General features: G+C 36.5%; 1 protein-coding gene across 1 annotated transcript in view; it reads right to left on the bottom strand.

Moving 5' to 3' along the window:
• FYB1 (FYN binding protein 1) overlaps window positions 1–15231 on the bottom strand; it is a 169973-nt gene that overhangs the window by 23311 nt on the left and 131431 nt on the right. The window contains exons 4-7 of the mRNA XM_059919068.1: window positions 5695–5741; window positions 3745–3764; window positions 3271–3305; window positions 2168–2288 (exon numbers count right to left, since the gene is read on the bottom strand). Coding sequence (XP_059775051.1) covers window positions 2168–2288; window positions 3271–3305; window positions 3745–3764; window positions 5695–5741 — 223 coding nt within the window. The remainder of the gene's footprint in view (window positions 1–2167; window positions 2289–3270; window positions 3306–3744; window positions 3765–5694; window positions 5742–15231) is intronic.

Here is a 15231-nt window from a genome sequence, read left to right on the forward strand (position 1 = left end):
ACTTATGTACGACATGCTGGGTGCTATGTGTTTTTATGGGGTATGCTGGTGGTTTGCTTGGTAGACAGAGGTTATTCCCCTCTGTGCTTTGTGCAATTATTCTGATGGTTCTCTGCAGGCCTAAAACAGCAAGGGTTGGTGGTGGTGGGTTGTACTTGTGGGAAAAGCATTTTCTTTCTTTCTTTCTTTCTTTTTTTTAACTTTGTGGTACTTGTCTATCTATAAACTTGGAGAAGACATTACCTGCTATAAACAGACAACAGTTTAGAAATAGCTTTGTGAATAATAAAAATAACAAACAAATATTATGAGAGGTTTTTAAATTAATATCCTGAATAGTACAGTGTTTTCTTGACAGCAGGGGAATAATCTAGTTTAGAGGTCATGAATCCTAAACATATCCTAATCCTAAATTGGTGTCTTTTCAACAGAATTTCTTGGACCTTTTGATATACAAATATGCATTGTGAGTTTTGAAGAAGCTCTACTTTATTTTATTGAACTTGTGATGCGATGAATTGTGAGACATATCATTAATTATGCACCACCAAGAAAGAAAGAAAATAGCTTAATTTAAATTTTGATATGCCAACGATGTTAAAATGCATCTTAATATCAGAATTTTAAAATGTGAAATACTTTGTCTTGGAAATAATGAAATGTGAAGCTATGTAACAGTTCTCACATTTATTTATTTAATTGGAACATCTATTAACATTTTGTGGAAGGAATATAGCGTGTGAAGTCCCAGTCTTGACAAACTTTTGAGTTCACATTTGGTGGTATGTCTTCCATATCCTATTTTTTTCTTACTAACAAATATTATTCAAGTGAATGAGTGAAACAATGCAAAACTGATTTCTCAAAAAAAACCCGCAAGGGAAAGCTTCACACAATTCCTTCAAAACTACAAACAATCTCTTCATAAAAAGTATGTTATAAAGATTTTCATTTAAGAAATTAATTTTTCATGTTTTCCACTTGAAAACTGTAAACATTGGTAGCCATACATTCTGTATGAGTAAAATGTTTTAGTATTCATACTGTAATCTTAATTTTGCTTATATGTAGTAAGCAAAATTGAATGAGATCCTATAATAGATACAGTGCCTTCTGTGCATTATTTTATTTAATTCCATAAAAAACTTTCAGGAGAGGTATCATTGACTCACTTTAAAAATAAGAATCTGAGGTTCAGAGAAGTTTAGTAATATGCCCATGATCACATAATTTGCATGTGCAGTTGGACTTTGAATCCACATCTGTCCAACTGACTCTAAGCTTTACATTTTCCCTTTGTCCTGCTGTTGAATCTTTGTTTTACTATAATCAGTATACTGGGAAATTATATATAAATCACATTTTTATAATTCAAACCATATTGTAAATGTTCAGGAGGAATTAAATATTTAAAGGAAACTTGATATGAATCCTTTTTATAGTGAAGAATAGTTTTGTAACTAGATAATCATGCTATAGCTGACATACTAGACCCACCCCAGATGGGCCATGTCATCAAAGACATACTGGCCAAAAGAGTATAGGCCGCAAGTATAGTGGTAGTGGTGGTAGTAATAGAAATCACACAATTAGAAATCAGAGATCAGAGAAGACAGAGGTCAGAAATCCAGGTGGATGAAGAGGGAGGAGAAACAGCAGGTATCAAAAGTCAGCATGTACATCGGCTTAAAATAAAGGCAAAAATGTAAGTCAGGTCTAGACAGCAGCAGTCAGGGTAGCTCACGGAGCTTTATTGCGACAGGTCTGGTTAATCCAGAGACACTTCTGTCCCTCGTACCACTATAATACATGCCACAGGGATGTGTATGTGTGTGGTCCTGAGCTCATATTATGAGTAGGATAAAAGGAAATGCATAACAAGGAGAGTCAAGATGGGTCTGAGTATCAAGTACTCTTTCACTCCATCGACATAAAATTTCCTGAGCTCCCATCATATTTTATTTGGATTTTATTGCATTCGTTTTTTAGTGCAGGGGTAAAGGAGATTATTGGACAAAAACATTACGATTGTGAAGGTAGTTACTCTTTAGAAAACAATGATTAAGTAATTCTCCGACCATGTAAGGTTTCAAGGATTGTGCCCCTTTTGTGTGGAAGTTATAAAAAGAGGTTACTGTTCTTCACCCTTCGGCAAGAAAGCTCTTACTTTAAATTTCTTCTTTATTTCTTGTTCTTTCTTTTCTCTCTCTTTCTGTTCCTTTTTCTCCAGCTCTAATCTCTTCTTTTCCTCCTTTTCCCTTTTCTTCTCTCTTTCTTTGGATGTTTCTCTGTGGATTAAAATTGTAAGTTTGTTTTAGCATCCACGGGCATTGATGTGTCAGGGCTCCCTATCCAGAGAGGTTTCTACCCAGAGCAGAAGATAGTATGTGAAGAAGTATAGGTGAAGGTATAAAGCCAAGGCTTGTCAAAATTCCTGGGTGTATGAGACTGTGCTTAGAGCCAGCAGGAGGCATTCAAATGAGGATGCCTTCCTAAGGTTCTGCTGCCCTTACAGCTCGGGCAGGCAAGTGGAAAGCACTGTTTATAAAGGTTCTCGCGGCCTGTCGGCATGAATAGAATTAATCTCTCCTCTCTCTCTCTCTCTCATGCACTCACTAGTACAAGTTCACGTACACACATGCACTTGTACACACATGTACAAACCTTAATTCAGAAACTTTAGTCAGAATTAGTTGAATAAGAACTGGGTAGGGAAAATTAACATATTTGAATCAACAAAAGATAAAATAACATATTCATTCTACCTCTACTCATTTTCCAAGAAATTTCTTAGTCTTGGGCTACCCAGAAACCCATTTTGGAACCCTTTCTAACACCTTTCTGTTTAGCAGGCTAAAACTTTGGCATCTGGTGCTGTGTTAAATCGTCTCTCATAGCAAGGTTGTGAGGTGAAGTGCTGTCTAGGTGAGGACATTGTAACATATACACGAATTCATGTGCCCAAGGACACACCGAGAGCAAGAAATCAGATTCCCGGCCCCTGTGATTCCCTGCCTGTGGGCTATCTAGTGGGCTGCAGGCCTCTGACCTCTCCGGGGATGGCATTTTAATAGAGTCCTCTGTAAAATCCTTAGACAAGAAAAGAATATTTAGTCCTTTGTATTGAAATAAAGGTTATCATTATATGCCAGTCATTTGAACAATACAGCTTTTCCCTCCCAGTGTTGAATATCCCTCCACTCTCCCTCATACAAATCATTATATTCATCTTAGAAGGAAAATATCATGGTAAAAAAATGTAACTCATACATGTCTTCATATGTTTCTCCTTCACTCTCTTGTTCCTGTCAAGAAAAACATTAATAATGATTAATTGTAATTATTTAATAAGGGAACATACACATATTACATTGCTCAAATAATCAGTAAAACAAGCATACATTCGTGTGTCAATTTGGCTTATTTAAAATATTTTTGTTTCCTTTTTAGAGATAGACTGGAAAAGGAAGCACAGAAAGATTTCATTTTATATCTTGCTATGTAATTCAGATGTGTAGCCAGACTTCAGTCTATGTTTAGCATTACAAAATTACTATGAGTCAGTGTAATAATGGGTGTTTAATGTCTCAAGCATTTTAGATGAAATAAGATTATAAATGGAAAACAATCACCATTACTCATAAGGATTTTCATTTGTTGGTTTATATCAATAGAAAATGAATCACAATAATTGTTACATATTCTAGTTACAGCAATATAATATGAGAAGGAAAAAAAACTGACCTCATCCAGATTTCCAGTTCCTAAAGTGTTTAAAAAAAGAATACAATTTAATATACTGTAATTAAGAAGTGCTTTAATACGGGATTATTAGATGTAATATAATATTCAAAACAGTTCATCATGTAACAGAACTTATAATTTACCAAAGGTATAGAAGTACAAAATAGAATATGTAGTTTAGATTCTTACTATGGCTTTTTTGAATCTTGTAATTTAATTATAACATCATTTCACTGACTTTCATAAAATAATGCAAAAGCCAAAAATTAATGAAGACATTCTTTATTCTCTTTATGAAAAGCATGCACATTTGGTTTTGTGGGCTTGCAGTATGGAACAAAGATTTTACCAGAAAATCACAACTAGTTCACACTTTTCAACTTACTTGTTCCCAAGGATTTGCTTTCATGTGTCGAACAAATCAAGTTCATGAGATTTTTTTAAAAGATATTTTACTGCTCAAGGGTTTGGTAATATCAATAAATTACCAGGTACTAGGACATCATCTAAAACAATAATAATAAAAACAGTGTGGAACTGATATACAAATGAATAGACCAGTGGAATAGAGCAGAGAGCTCAGAGACAGATACACAAATTTACACACACACAAATAGAAACACACATGCACACACATACACACCTATATATGCAAAGACACAAACACACCGATAGAGTTAATATAGTAAATGTGGCATTATAAATTAATGAGAAAAGGGTGGATTTCAGAGTATGGTAATGGGAAAACTGGCTTTGTCCATGAGACAACAAATCTAGATTTCTACTAACGCCTCAAAAGTGGACTGCAAAGAGATCAAAGACCTAACTGTAACGGATAAAGTTCATAGAAGAAAACAGAAGATAATATTTGCATTTCCTAGGGATAGGACTTCTTAAATAAAACTTAAGAAGTATAAATTACAAAGTAAATATTAATGAATTTGATTATATCAAAATATATTTATGTTCAGTGAAGGACAGCATGGACTAAGTTAATAGACAATGGACAGAATGAGAGAAGATATTTGCAGTGTCTACAACTGACATAGGATAAATATCTGGAATACAAAGGAACTCCTGCAAGTCAGCCAGAAAAGGATACCAACCCCAAGAAAAAAATGGTCAAGGAATAGGAACTGGAAACCTACAGAAGAGAAAACCACAAAGGCTAATAAACAAATCAAGTATTCGAACTCAGCAGCAAGCAGAGATATGAAAATGAAACAAGACATCATTTTATGCATGTAAGACTGGAAACAACTGGAAAGCTGCATAGTACCATGCACTGGCGAAAGGTAGGCATCTTGGAATCTTCATGCCCTGTGACGGGAGTACACAGAGATGCAGCTCTTCTGGAGAGCACTCTAATCCTACTCAGTTGAAATGAATATGCCATTGCTTACAAGCAGCCACTCTACTGCTGGATATACATAAAGGAAGGCTCTCAGAGGTCCACATGGGGATATGGACAAGAAGGTGCATTGAACTATTATTTGTGGTACCAGCGAGTTGAAGGTGAAATGTGAATGCATAGGATGCATACCATGGAGTGCTGTGCAGTAGTTAACAGAAAGAAATTCAATATACATATACAACATGGAGGAGCCCCCCAAAACACTCAACACAGTTGAGTATTAAAAAAAGGCCAGAGTGAGCTATAATATACAGTTTATGTAAATTGAAATATGTACGTATACACATACAACAGCATGCAAAGAATACGTACAAAAGACACACACTAAGTACATTAGAATATTTGTCTCTGGTAAGGGGGAGGAAGGAAAGGGAGTGGGTCATGGAGATAAAAGGAAATAAATAAATAAGTAAAACAAGAGAGGGGTCTTGCATGGACCAATGATGATAATGACCCATTAATGATCCTATGAGAATGATTAACTCAAACTTCCGTATCTGAGGGAACAAATAAGTAAAGCATCTTTCGTCTCTTACCATCAAAGTGTATGACACTATCTTGATTTTCTTCATTTACAGGGCTTCTGAAAACAAGAGAGAAGAAAAGTGAAAATGGAACAAGTAGATGCTCCCCTTACAATGAAAAAGAAAAAAGAATAAAAGGATCATTTAAAAATAACTCTTCTCTTTCATATCTGCTCTGATTTAAAACTTCCGAAGTCAGTAGAATAGGCTTCAGCCTTGTATTGATGCCACTACTGCTGCAAAAAATGGAGAATCGGGGAGCTTGAGCACAGCACTGCCCATTCAAAGTGAGCATCTACAATTAATCAGTAGTTTAGTTTCAGGGCAGAAATATTTTTCTGTTAAAATGACAGTATGTCAATAAGTCAATTCTGGGTTCTGAAGGTATATGATTGGCTGTATGGTACAGATTCCAAAGATCATTAGTTCCAATCCTGACTCATCACTCTTTTCCAGATGTTCTCCATCTGGTTTTGCTTCCATCACTTGTGGTTTGGACTCCAAGGTGTTTCATTCCAAATCACTTCACTCCAACTGCTCATAACAGCTATCAATACCTGGGCTGCATGAATCCCCAATGATTTATGGAACCATCTATATTTTCTATTTCTATTCTTGGGTTGATTTGCATAGCTGGGGAAAATTGCCATTTTACTGATTTAGGATATTAACAATAATTGATATTCAGTCTCAGCTATACCCCCAACACTGTTCTATAATCTCATTACACTTTTTTTCTAGTCAACCCTCTCTTGCATCATTCTTCCCAATGGCTATTCAAAACGTTCATTACTTCCCTCAGATCTCCTATTTCTCTCCTTTCTCTTTTCATCAGATGATCTTGTTTCTTATTTCACCAATAAAATAGCACTTATTGGGGGTGAACTCTCTTAAAATACATTCCTTTAACTCCCAAGCTTATCTACAGTTACGCACATCCTTACCTGTCCCTACCGAAGTTCTTCTTTCCATCTGTGTTCTGAATCCTATCTGAATAATCAGATATTTTACTCCTTTTATTCACTTTCTTCTGTGTCATCATATTATTTATATTACTATTATTGTTCTTCTTCTTTCACTCCCCATCCCTAAATATCTCACTACTGTTTTCTCCCTCAGCCCAAGTTACTCTCATTCATAAAGGACAAACACTTCTCTTCACCTTTCTAAATGCTCCACATTACCACAAGTCCATCCTCCTTTTCCCAAAGTAGAAAAAGCTGTCCATACTCACCGACCTTACTTGCTCTCCTCCTACTCATTTCTTCATTGACTACAATCTGGCTTCCCTTGCTAATCCTTCACTGAAACTATTCTTAAAAGATTTGATTACCAAATCCATTAAACACTTCTCAGCTTGCACCTTACTTGATTGCTTTGTGGCTCTTATCACAGTATTGGCTGTTTTGCCTTCCTGGAGTCTCCTTTGTTTCCATGAGAAATCTCTCCTGCTCACTTCTTGTCTCTCTGGTCACTACCCCACAATTTCCTTTGTGGGTTAATTTGCTCTGACTTCCCCTTTTAAGTGATAGTGTTCTTTTGTGTTCCGGTCTTGGCTTCCTCATTTTTATTTTCACTCTACATTTGCCCCTAGATGGTCTCATATCCTCATATAACTCCACAGCTTCACATATTATCTTAATGTTGGTGACTTCATGTTGAAATCTCTAGCCCAGACCTCACTTCTGAGTTTCAGACTCATCTATCTACCGATCTATCTATCTATCCATCCATCCATTCATCTTCCTATCTATCTTTATTTGTATGTCCCGCTGATGGTTCTATATTAACATCCCAGAAGCTGAGGTTTCCCTCTTTCATCCCAGCCTAAACCTGTTTTTCCTACTAAGTTTCTTACCTTGGTCAATCGCACCACAATTCCCTTAACCACCTAAGCCTTAAGTCATCCTTTATTTCTCACTCTTCTACAGTCCCACATCGAATTAATCAAGTTCTGTAAGTTCTGCAAGTTCTGCGTATTTAGTGTCTCCTATAATGCACCTCCCCTTCTGTCTCTCTCCTCTATCCTGCTAGACACAAGAACAGGATTCTATCATTGTTAGTGTGGACCCATGCAGTAGCCTTCTGGACAGTCTTCTAGTGATGAGAATTGCTCTTCATCTTTTCTACCCTTAAAGTCCCTTCTACATGCTGCTGCCAAAGTGATCTTTCTAACATGAAATTGACACCATTTGGAGAATGTGAGCAGGAAGTGCCTTGCTATCACTGAGACCATAAAAAAGGGCTTAGTGGGTACTCTTGTAGCCCAGGAAGAATTGCCATGGATATACATGTCTCAGTTTCCACCTGAGATGATAAACATATGTGGTCATAAACTGTTATCTAATAAACTCACTTTTTAAAAAAATCAAACATTTAAAATTTAACACATATGCATAGCTTACTACCTAGGTAAGTGTAAAGGCCTGGTGAAATTGATCATGACATGACACTTGTTTTTCTTAGTAAGCCTTTTTTAGATCTTGGATGATTCAGAATTAAATAAAGAAATGATGAAGTAATTCAAGCCCATGGTACAAAAATCTGTTTCTAATCATTGGGACAATATATGTATGTTCAATATTTTAAGTATTTGTAGTATTTAAGAGATTTACTACATTAGATATTCAGTTGAATATTCTGCATCACATCACTTAAAAATTTGTCAGTTAGACTTAATATTTTAGTTGAAAAGTAAGGACTCTAAGTGTTAATGTCAATGGCTGTTGGCCTCACAAAACAGAGTTAGCCAAAATTATGAGCTCCTAATAAAAGAATATACCATCATCCAGGAAGGAGTCTTACCTAAATAAAGAAAGAAGTATATTTAGAAAATAGAACTAAATTTGATCAAGCCCCCATCTGTATCCAACTACCAATTTGTAGAGGAATGGGGAACACATAAGCTATACTGTGAGGAAGCGATCAGCGCAATCTAGACTGTGGGCAACTATAACGCCCACGAACAACTTGATTTGCTCAACAAATAAATTGCAATAAGTAAAAAGAAAGTAATACAGGGTGAACCTAGAGATTGAAAGAGAATTACAAAACATATAAGCCATAGACTTTGCTTGGATTTTTATTCAAACAAACAAGAAAACCCACATACAATTTAAGAGAAAACTGGAAATTTGAAGACCTAAAGTTTTATATTAATACATAGAGTCTATTTTTAGGGAAACCTACTGAAATATTTATGGTTGTTATTACATGATGCTTGGTATTAGTTTCAAAGTAATATGAGAAGAGAGAAGTGGGTGGGGTATAGATGAAACAAGATTGGTAGTGAGTTAATAATTGTTGAAGTTGGGGAAGGGTGCATGGGTGCATACTATGCTATTCTCCTTGCCTTTTATACGCTTAAAAATTTTTTAAATAAATGTTTCTTAAAAAGTATAAGAAGAGGACTAGGAACCAAGATGGCAGAGTAGAAGGACGTGCTCTCACTCCCTCTTGTGAGAACACCAGAATCACAACTAGCTGCTGGACAATCATCAACAGGAAGACACTGGAACTCACCAAAAAAGGCACCCCACATCCAAAGAAAAAGGAGAAGCCACAATGAGACGGTAGGAGGGGCGCAATCACAGTCAAATCAAATCCCATAACTGCTGGGTGGGTGATACACAGACTGGAGAACACTTATACCACAGAAGTCCACCCACTGGAGTGAAGGTTCTGAGCCCCTCGTCAGGCTTCGCAACCTGGGGGTCCGGCAACAGGAGGAGGAATTCCTAGAGAATCAGACTTTGAAGCATAGTGGGATTTGGTTGCAGGACTTCGACAGGACTGGGGGAAACGGAGACTCCACTGTTGGAGGGCACACACAAAGTAGTGTGTGCATCGGGACCCAGGGGAAGGAGCAGTGACCCCAGGGGAGACTGAACCAGACCTACCTGCTAGTGTTGGAGAGTCTCCTGCAGAGGCGGGGGTGGATGTGGCTCACTGTGGGGACAAGAACACTAGCAGCAAAAGTTCTGGGAAGTACTCCTTGGCGTGAGCCCTCACAGAGTCTGTCATTAGCCCCACCAAAGAGCCCAGGTAGGCTCCAGTGTTGGGTTGCCTCAGGCCAAACAACCAACAAGGAGGGAACCCAGCCCCACCCAATAGCAGTCAAGTGGATTAAAGTTTTACTGAGCTCTGCCCACCAGAGCAACAGACAGCTCTACCCACCACCAGTCCCTCCCATCAGGAAACTTACACAAGCCTGTTAGATAGCCTCATCCACCAGAGGGCAGACAGCAGAAGCAAGAAGAACTACAATCCTGCAGCCTGTGGAACAAAAACCACATTCAGAGAAAGAGAGACAAGATGAAAAGGCAGAGGGCTATGTACCAGATGAAGGAACAAGATAAAACCCCAGAAAAACAACTAAATGAAGTGGAGATAGGCAACCTTCCAGAAAAAGAATTCAGAATAATGATAGTGAAGATGATCCAGGAACTCGGAAAAAGAATGGAGGCAAAGATCGAGAAGATGAAAGAAATGTTTAACAAAGACCTAGAAGAATTAAAGAACAAACAAACACAGATGAACAATAAAATAACTGAAACGAAAACTACACTAGAAGGAATCAACAGCAGAATAACTGAGGCAGAAGAACGGATAAGTGACCTGGAAAACAGAATGGTGGAATTTACTTCTGCAGAACAGAATAAAGAAAAAAGAATGAAAAGCAATGAAGACGGCCTAAGAGACCTCCGGGACAACATTCAATGCAACAACGTTCGCATTATAGGGGTCCCAGAAGGAGAAGAGAGAGAGAAAGGACCAGAGAAAATAGTTGAAGAGATTATAGTTGAAAACTTCCCTAACATGGGAAAGGAAATAGCTACCCAAGTCCAGGAAGCACAGTGAGTCCCATACAGAATGAACCCAAGGAGAAACACGCTGAGACACATAGTAATCAAATTGGCAAAAATTAAAGACAAAGAAAAATTATTGAAAGCAACAAGGGAAAAATGACAAATAACATACAAGGGAACTCCCATAAGGTTAACAGCTGATTTCTCAGCAGAAACTCTACAAGCCAGAATGGAGTGGCATGATATACTTAAAGTGATGAAAGGGAAAAACCTACAACCAAGATTACTCTACCTGGCAAGGATCTCATTCAGATTCAATGGAGAAATCAAAAGTGTTACAGACAAGCAAAAGCTAAGAGAATTCAGCACCACCAAACTAGCTCTACAACAAATGCAAAAGGAACTTCTCTAACTGGGAAACACAAGAGAAGAAAAGGATTTACAAAAACAAACACAAAACAATTAAGAAAATGGTCATAGGAACATACATATCAATAATTACCTTAAATGTGAATGGATTAAATGCTCGAACCAAAAGACACAGGCTCACTGAATGGATACAAAAACAAGACCCATATATATGCTGTCTACAAGAGACCCACTTCAGACCTAGGGACACATACAGACTGAAAGTGAGGGGATGGAAAAAGATATTCCATGCAAATGGAAATCAAAAGAAAGCTGCAGTAGCTATACTCCTATCAGATAAAATAGACTTCAAAATAAAGAATGTTACAAGAGACAAGGAAGGACACTACATAATGATCAATGGATCAACACAAGAAGAAGATATAACAATTATAAATATATATGCACCTAACATAGGAGCACCTCAATACATAAGGAACTGCTAACAGCTGTAAAAGAGGAAATCTAGAGTAACACAGTAATAGTGGGGGACTTTAACACCTCACTTACACCAATGGACAGATCATCCAAAATGAAAATAAATAAGGAAACAGAAGCTTTAAATGACACAATAGACTAGATAGATTTAATTGATATTTATAGGATATTCCATCCAAAAACAGCAGATTACACTTTCTTCTCAAGTGTGCACGGAAAATTCTCCAGGATAGATCACATCTTGGGTCGCAAATCAAGCCTCAGTAAATTTAAGAAAATTGAAATCATATCAAGTATCTTTTCTGACCACAACGCTATGAGATTAGAAATGAATTACCGGGGAAAAAATGTAAAAAACACAAACATATGGAGGCTAAACAATACGTTACTAAATAACTAAGAGATCACTGAAGAAATCAAAGAGGAAATCAAAAAATACCTAGAGACAAATGACAATGAAAACACGACTATCCAAAACCTATGGGATGCAGCAAAAGCAGTTCTAAGAGGGAATTTTATAGCTTTATAGCTATACAAGCCTACCTCAAAAAACAAGAAAAATCTCAAATAAACAATCTAACCTTACACCTAAAGGAACTAGAGAAAGAAGAACAAACAAACCACAAAGTTAGCAGAAGGAAAGAAATCATAAAGATCAGAGCAGAAATAAATGAAATAGAAACAAAGAAAACAATAGCAAACATCAACAAAGCTAAAAGCTGATTCTTTGAGAAGATAAACAAAATTGATAAACCATTAGCCAGACTCATCAAGAAAAAGGAGAGAACTCAGATCAATAAAATTAGAAATGAAAAAGGAGAAGTTACAACAGACACCACAATAATACAAAGCATCCTAAGAGACTACTACAAGCAACTGTATGCTAATAAAATGGACAACTTGGAAGAAATGGACAAATTCTTAGAAAGTTATAACCTTCCAAGACTGAACCAGCAAGAAACAGAAAATATGAACAGACCAATCACAAGTAATGAAATTGAAGCTGTAATTAAAAATCTTCCAACAAGCAAAAGTCCAGGACCACCTGGCTTCACAGGTGAATTCTATCAAACATTTAGAGAAGAGCTAACACCCATCCTTCTCAAACTCTTCCAAAAAACTGCAGAGGAAGGAACACTCCCAAACTCATTCGATGAGGCCACCATCACCATGATACCAAAACCAGACAAAGATATGACAAAAAAAGAAAATTACAGACCAATATCACTGATGAATATAGATGCAAGAATCCTCAACAAAATACTAGCAAACAGAATCTAACAACACATAAAAGGATCATACACCATGATCAAGTGGGATTTATCCCAGGGATGCAAGGATTCTTCAATATATGCAAATCAATCAATGTGATACACCATATTAGCAAATTGAAGAATAAAAACCATATGATCATCTCAATAGATGCAGAAAAAGCTTTTGACAAAATTCAACACCCATTTATGATAAAAACTCTCCAGAAAGTGGGCATAGAGGGAACCTACCTCAACATAATAAAGGTCATATATGACAAACCCACAGCAAACATCATTCTCAATGGTGAAAAACTGAAAGCATTTCCTCTAAGATCAGGAACAAGACAAAGATATCCACTCTCACCACTATTATTCAACATAGTTTTGGAAGTCCTAGCCACGGCAATCAGAGAAGTAAAATAAATAAAAGGAATACAAATTGGAAAAGAAAAAGTAAAGCTGTCACTGTTTGCAGATGACATGATGCTATACGTAGAGAATGCTAAAAATGCCACCAGAAAACTACTAGAGCTAATCAATGAATTTGGTAAAGTAGCAAGAAACAAAATTAATGCACAGAAATCTCTTGCATTCCTATACACTAATGATGAAAAATCTGAAAGAGAAATTAAGGAAACACTCCCATTTACCATTGCAACTAAAAGAATATAATACCTAGGAATAAACCTACTGAGGGAGAGAAAAGACCTGTATGCAGAAAACTATAAGACACTGATGAAAGAAATTAAAGATGATACAAATAGGTGGAGAGATATACCATGTTCTCAGATTGGAAGAATCAATATTGTGAAATTGACTATACTACCCAAAGCAATCTACAGATTCAATTCAATCCCTATCAAATTACCAATGACATTTTTTACGGAACTAGAACAAAAAATCTTAAAATTTGTATGGAGACACAAAAGACACCGAATAGCCAAATCAGTCTGGAGGGAAAAAAACGGAGCGGGAGGAATCAGACTCCCTGACTTCAGGCTCTACTACAAAGCTACAGTAATCAAGACAATATGGTACTGGCACAAAAACAGAAACATAGATCAATGGAACAAGATAGAAAGCCCAGAGGTAAACCCACGCACCTATGGTCAATCTATGACAAAGGAGGCAAGGATATACAATGGAGAAAAGACAGTCTCTTCAATAAGTGGTGCTGGGAAAATTGGACAGCTACATGTAAAAGAATGAAATTAGAACACTCCCTAACACCATACACAAAAATAAACTCAAAATGGATTAGAGACCTAAATGTAAGACCGGACACTATAAAACTCTTAGAGGAAAACATAGGAAGAACACTCTTTGACATAAATCACAGCAAGATCTTTTTTGATCCACTTCCTAGAGTAATGGAAATAAAAACAAAAATAAACAAATGGGACATAATGAAACTTCAAAGCTTTTGCACAGCAAAGGAAACCATAAACAAGACAAAAAGACAACCCTCAGAATGGGAGAAAATTTTTGCAAATGAGTCAACGGATAAAGGATTAATCTCCAAAATATATAAACAGCTCATGCAGCTCAATATTAAAGAAACAAACAACCCAATCCAAAAATGGGCAGAAGACCTAAATAGACATTTCTCCAAAGAAGACATACAGATGGCCAAGAAGCACATGAAAAACTGCTCAACATCACTAATTATCAGAGAAATGCAAATCAAAACTACAATGAGGTATCACCTCACACCAGTTAGAATGGGCATCATCAGAAGATCTACAAACAAATGCTGGAGAGGGTGTGGAGAAAAGGGAACCCTCTTGCACTGTTGGTGGGAATGTAAATTGATACAGCCACTATGGAGAACAGTATGGAGGTTCCTTAAAAAACTAAAAATAGAATTACCATATGATCCAGGAATCCCACTACTGGGCATATACCCAGCGAAAACCATAATTCAAAAAGACACATGCACCACAATGTTCATTGCAGCACTATCTACAATAGCCAGGTTATGGAAGCAACCTAAATGCCCATCGACAGAAGAATGGATAAAGAAGATGTGGTACATATATACAATGGAATATTACTCAGCCATAAAAAGGAATGAAATTGGGTCATTTGTTGAGACGTGGATGGATCTAGAGACTGTCATACCGAGTGAAGTAAGTCAGAAAGAGAAAAACAAATATTGTATATCAATGCATGTATGTGGAACCGAGAACAATGGTACAGATGAACTGGTTTGCAGGACAGAAGTTGAGACCCAGATGTAGAGAACAAACGTATGGACACCAAGGGGGGAAAGCTGTGGGGGGGTGGGGATGGTGGTGTGCTGAATTGGGCGATTGGGATTGACATGTATACACTGATGCATATAAAATTGATGACTAATAACCTGTTGTATAAAAAAATAAATTAAATAAAATTCAAAAATTAAAAAAAAAGTATAAGAAAAATCCAATTGCAAATGCAGTTGGAGTATATAAGAGAAGTGGATATGGTGTAATAGATTTACAAGAGTTTTTTAAGTTCTTGTGAGGTTTTGCTGAGTGGAGTTATGAAATTTATTCATTCACATATTGGAAATGCTTAAAAACAAAATTCCATATGTAAATTTATACACGTAATGTGAAACATGTAAGGGAGTTTAATTACTTAAATTTATTATAAATATA

The sequence above is a fragment of the Balaenoptera ricei genome, chromosome 3 (genome assembly GCF_028023285.1).
Source record: "Balaenoptera ricei isolate mBalRic1 chromosome 3, mBalRic1.hap2, whole genome shotgun sequence".
NCBI classification, from domain to species: Eukaryota; Metazoa; Chordata; class Mammalia; order Artiodactyla; family Balaenopteridae; genus Balaenoptera; species Balaenoptera ricei.